We start from the raw sequence: 5,375 nt of genomic DNA on the forward strand, positions 1-5,375 counted from the left end.
AAGGTTTGGAAAGTAGAGAATGAAACATGGTGTTAAATTAAAAAGCAACCTCCAATCCATTATAGTCTAAAAGTGGAACATCTACTTCAATAGGAAAACTAATTAATTTTCGCATGCAATGTAGCAAACACTTCCCAACTGTGATTTGATGCATTTGCTTCACCGGAAAGCTGTACCGCCCGTGTCGTGCATTGCTGTACGTACCCAGATGTACGAACCTAAAACGAGCGTTGAATTCCAAGTTGCCCTTCTGCCAGACAAAGTTTTGTGGACGCATGGTGGAATACATTATTGAAAGAGCAAAGCGGTTGGGATTTCATCAGAATTTAAGGGACAGAGCGCAACGGGAGACAAGAAGGTGAACCGCTGAAAAATCCTACTTGCCTGGTGACAATCCACGCTCCAATAAGCAATGCAGCACTCCGGATGTGCGAGCCACATTTGCATTCCCGGGAAGCGAGTCAGGTGTGCCGTGGAAGGAAGCGGTCGTTCGTCGAAAAGTTCTGTGCGCCCGATTGGAGGTGTGTGCGGCAGTTTTTTTTTATGTGACTTTGTCGAAAAACGCATCCTTATGCCCCGTACCATGCGTTCCGCACCCGTTCAACCTCTTCATCCCGCCGAGTGTCGAGAGCAGCATCGGAATCGTGGAGCGAAACTTTCAAGAAAAAACTCCTGCCACCGGCATAAACTAGACGAGACTCGTTAGGACGGTCCCCGCCAAACCCACGCCGTATGACGAGCGTACGCGTGCGGGTAAAGAATAACGATTCGAAACTTTATTAATAACGAAAATCAGCATGTGGTCTGCGGTCGTTTCGATTCGCTATCGGTTGTGCGCCCCGGTGACTGTCGGTACCGCTAAAAGGCATTCGATCTGCCGTCTCCTGCCAGGGTGGTAAGACGTGCAGGCAGTGGGGCAACTTTTTCGGTGGATCGTTTCATTAAAGTTTAAAGTATCTGATGGTGAAGTTTTCGGGAAAGAACTTGATTGGAGGCCGAATTCGTTTTTTCGAGGGGTTGTATTTTTTGTTTGTTGGATCGTTAACCGTATTATCTTTTGCCCTCGTGCAAAAGGCATTCGATTCGTGGGGTGGTTCGAGTTTTGGGGATATGAATTATCTGTACGGGATATTAGTTCCCAACGGGTCTCCAATTCGGAAAGTTATTGAATGAACATTTTTGCGTCCCTCCTACAGAGGTGTAGGGCTCTTTTATTGCTGATCAGAACGTGCCATAACCTCAAAGATATCCTTTTTCCGCAAGGAGCAATCGAATGTAAGGGTCGTAACTTGTGGTGTTTGGGTACAAGAGGAAAACGATCACGTACGAAGTTGCGAGAATCGAATTTATGGAGGTATTTATCCTTTTTCAAGTGGAACCTGCTCGCCCGTTGCCTCTGGGGCGGATTCAGGTTTTCTCCGTGCAAGTCCACCGAATGATACGACGCTACCGAACTGATCCACCTTCGGAACGATCGATGCTCTGCGCTTAACCAATGCCTCTACAGCAGGTCCCGCGCCTGGGTCTGCCTGTGACCGTCCATCATATTTATGTAGCCAGAGCAGATGGACCAGCTTGTACAATACCCCGCAACCCACCGCCACATATCCCACGTAACGAAACGCCAGCGTTAGCCCTACCCGCGCGATAAGAAATCCGCCCGCAAACGAGCCGACTCCCTTGCCGAGACAGAAGTGTACCATGCCGGCAATGCCGATCAACGTGGCCACCAAACTGCTGGGTGCTAGCACGGCACAGTACGTGGACGCGACGACCCACATGAAGTAGCACGAGATCGCTTCGTTCAGCTCGATCGGGAAACACCAGAACGGGTTCGTTATCCACGAGTAGCCAAGGATGCGCAACGCGTGTGCAAAGAACGCAATCACGAGCAGGTTCACGTGCCCTACGCGACTGGTGATGCGCTCGAGCAGGTACATCATCGGTATGCTGGCAACCGTGCCGACGGTGTACGTCAGTCCAAGCAGATAGTTCGGTGAGCCCATCGCTTTCATAATCACAAACAGATAGCTTTCGATAAAGCCCCAGAAGTTGCCGAGCAGGAAGAGAAAGGCAAGGAAGGCTAGCACGGGCGGTAGCCGCAAGATGCGGCCGGTATCCTTCATCACGCTCTCCGACGGTACTTTGCGTCCGATCGGCATAAGCCACACGGATATGAGTGAACCGAGCAGCAGTAGATCGTACGTGTAGAACGCAGGTGTGTAGACGGTTTCGCTAGGTCCGGAACCGCTCGAGCAGGCATCGATCATGAGCCCGGTGAGGGGTGTAAAGATGGCCATGCCAACGCTAGAGAAGAGTTTCTCACGGCCAAAGTCACCGCCGTGCTGTTCCACCATGTCCAGTGCGATCGGATCGGTGATGGTGAGTGTGGATGCGAGCATGGATGACGCCACAAACCGCACGGCAAGATACGTCCAGAACGTTTCATCGTACTCCGTTGTGGTGGGGATCCGTTCCAACATGAGGAGCGTCCCGGATGAAAGATCCGCTAAGGCACACTCGGGGATGGAGTAGTTTCCGCAGCTAGTACCTTCACTTGCTAAATAAGCTGGATACGAGATGATTTTATTGGAGCTGCAGGAGACGTTGAGGTATTTTTGATCTGGACAAGTGACTCCCTGAAAGATTTAAACAATTCTTATTGAAGAGATACTCAGTGTAAGCGGTTTAATCATATCGAAATACCTCAATGATGAGCGAAGCACCATCACCACCCAGAGATCCATTCACACTGTGATGCGTAAAGGTGACGGTCCGTGCCGGAATGAAGTGTATCGCGTGATGTGATATGGCGTTCAGCACGATACTGGTCAGCAGCACCGGTTTGTAGCGGCCAAAACGATCAATCAAGTATCCAGTTAGTGGCGGACTAAGGCAGGAAGTGAACAGCAGTGTCAAGTACACTGATGCGACCTCCTCCACCGTCAACCCGATACTTTGCATGTGTATGGTCAGATACGGCGTCAGTGCGCTTGTTGCGCCAAACACGAGAAACAGTGTCACCTTCAGGTGCAACAGCTGGGGATTGAACCATCGTGTTGCAGCCGGTGGTTGCTTCGGCTTGCTGTCCATCTGGAGGAACGCGATCTTCACACCGTCACGATCACTATCACAGTGGGGATGTTTCTGGCGCTTACCTCTCCGAAAAAATAATATCCAGAATGATAAATGACGCTTGGTAATTGAAGGTAATTTGTTCGTTTGTCCGCGAGTGATAGCGTGGCCTAGAGTGGCTTATCGGTACACTACAGAGACGTCGAGACTGCAAGTGTAACCGGACGGACGCTACGGGGTTTTATGCGTTTATGACGCTTAGAATGGGTGAGCAATAGACCGTAAAAGCAGAGCTAGCGACGGGAAGAAATTCCATAGAGTACTGTTTTGGGCTAATCCATCAACTACGAATTAGTTAGATAAGCGAACACAACCAAACACGCCGCATGTGGTTTCTTCTTCAAAGAGGAAATCTTGAGTTTTTCTTTGTTTGCTGGTTCCGACTCAGCCTTGCCTTGCAGGGTCTTGCTTTGGTTTGCTACCGTAACCGGCATCTTAACAAAGAACGAGTACCGAGAAGCGTACCAGAGCACACCGAACAAATGGTTCTGAGAGTAGTCAATTTAATTTTACTCTTTGAAACATTGCTTCACGCTACGATGAAGTTGCCAAAAGTCAAATTGGGCAGGCTTGAAGGAGCGATGGATGTGGAAATCCATCAACCGACACAACTCAACTTTTGTCCCACCGTTACCGTTTTCCTTTCGTCTCGTTCAGCTTCGCCCCTCGCTCGTGATCAATTCGGGGACGAAAAACTCATTTGAAAGTTCTATCATTGCGAACCATTTACCCGGTTGTTGTTTGTTTGTAGGCTGCCTTTTCGGCAACGCCACAATCACGCTCCTTTGCCGTGGTACCACCAGACGCGAAGGGACGCGAAACTAACGTCCGTTTGCAGTGTATGGAAAACGTTTGTAAAGCAAAAGACCGAATAAAAAAAAGAGAAACGCACAAGCGAAAAGTTTCAGTACGCTCTTCCGTCCCGCAACAACGGAACGAATGACGAGCTGGGTCGATTTCGGGTGTTTTTATTTTTACTTAGTTTCTAGCTGTAGCTTTGCATTCGCTTTGTTTTGTATCTGTTCTCTTTACTTGTTTGAAGCGGAGGAGGAGAGTAGAAAAAAAAGTACGAAGCTAACTTCCTGTTCCTGTTCCACTCACTTGCGTAAGGAAATTCAGTCTCACTTGCGAGCGAAAAAAAAACCAAAACTTGAACAAAGTTTGCAATACTTTGTCGAGCAGCTCAGGCAAAATGTCTTCGGCACGATGCTGCTGGGCGATGTGAAGCGATGCGCAATGGGAATGTTTTATTTATTTTATCGAAACAGTGTACAGTACCGTGTCACCGTGTGGGTGTTGATCATTGACGAGTGAGCGGGAAGGGAAGCAGCAGAAGGGCGAACTTGTTGAGGCATAGAAGGTGGAACGAGTGTTGCTTTTGATGGAAGCCTCCTTGAATGGTGTTGCGCGACTTCAGTGGAATCAAGTGTGTGCGTCTAGAGGGGTAAGGAAGGGGGTTGAGATGCGGTGGAGGTGGGAAAATTTAATGAAATGAAAAATAAAGGAAGGGAACTATTCATAATGGAAAAAAATAGTTCAATAATGAGATTGGTTTCTTGCAACAATGAGCTAGTTTGAGTTTTTGGCAAGCTTCTACATTAGATTCATACAGAAAATTCTGATGTTTGATAATTGTGTTATCAAATTTGTTGAGGTTCATTTAGCGAATTTAAAAACATATTAAATTTATCTTGGTTTGACTTTGTGACAAAGCGTGTTCCTAGTACAAAAAATTATTGATACCCATTAAGAGGGGACTCGATACACTTCCCATCCATTCATAAGTTTACAATAACTAAATTTTTGAAAATTATCGCAAGAAAAATTATCTGATTTATGATAAAAGTAGCATTTCCGTGTGAAAGTGTACACACATTTTAAATCACTCTAAACATCTAGTTTTTACAGGGAAATCATTGGTTAAACAAATGTTTTAATTGTTCCCGCTGGCGTTAGGATATCATAAATTATAATATTTCAACTTTAAAATGACTTCATAGAAGTAACTAAACTTTAGTAATTATTGAATCGGATTTGTAAAAAAAAAAACTTGTTACAAGGTGACCTCCATCTTACTTTGCAAAACAAATTTAACTTATTAATTTTGATTTCCCAGTGAATAAAACGAATACATTTCAAAAATTAAAAACCTACGGCTGGTAGAAATTTTACGAAAATGTCTAATTAATCATTTAATGTGTTTCAATTGCGAGGAATTTCAAAAATTATTAGAGGAATTT

The 5,375-nt window shown here is 46.1% G+C and overlaps 1 protein-coding gene across 1 annotated transcript; it reads right to left on the reverse strand.

Annotated features, from left to right (window-relative positions):
- Positions 1-1,358: 1,358 nt before the first annotated feature.
- LOC128707094 (uncharacterized) lies at positions 1,359-3,093 on the reverse strand. The gene is made up of 2 exons (XM_053802041.1): positions 2,707-3,093; positions 1,359-2,639 (listed from the first exon to the last, which is right to left on the reverse strand). Exons 1-2 carry the CDS (start codon positions 3,091-3,093, stop codon positions 1,359-1,361), a joined length of 1,668 nt encoding a protein of 555 aa, XP_053658016.1.
- Between the last annotated feature and the right edge of the window lie 2,282 nt (positions 3,094-5,375).

This window comes from Anopheles marshallii, chromosome 2 (genome assembly GCF_943734725.1).
Source record: "Anopheles marshallii chromosome 2, idAnoMarsDA_429_01, whole genome shotgun sequence".
NCBI lineage: Eukaryota > Metazoa > Arthropoda > Insecta > Diptera > Culicidae > Anopheles > Anopheles marshallii.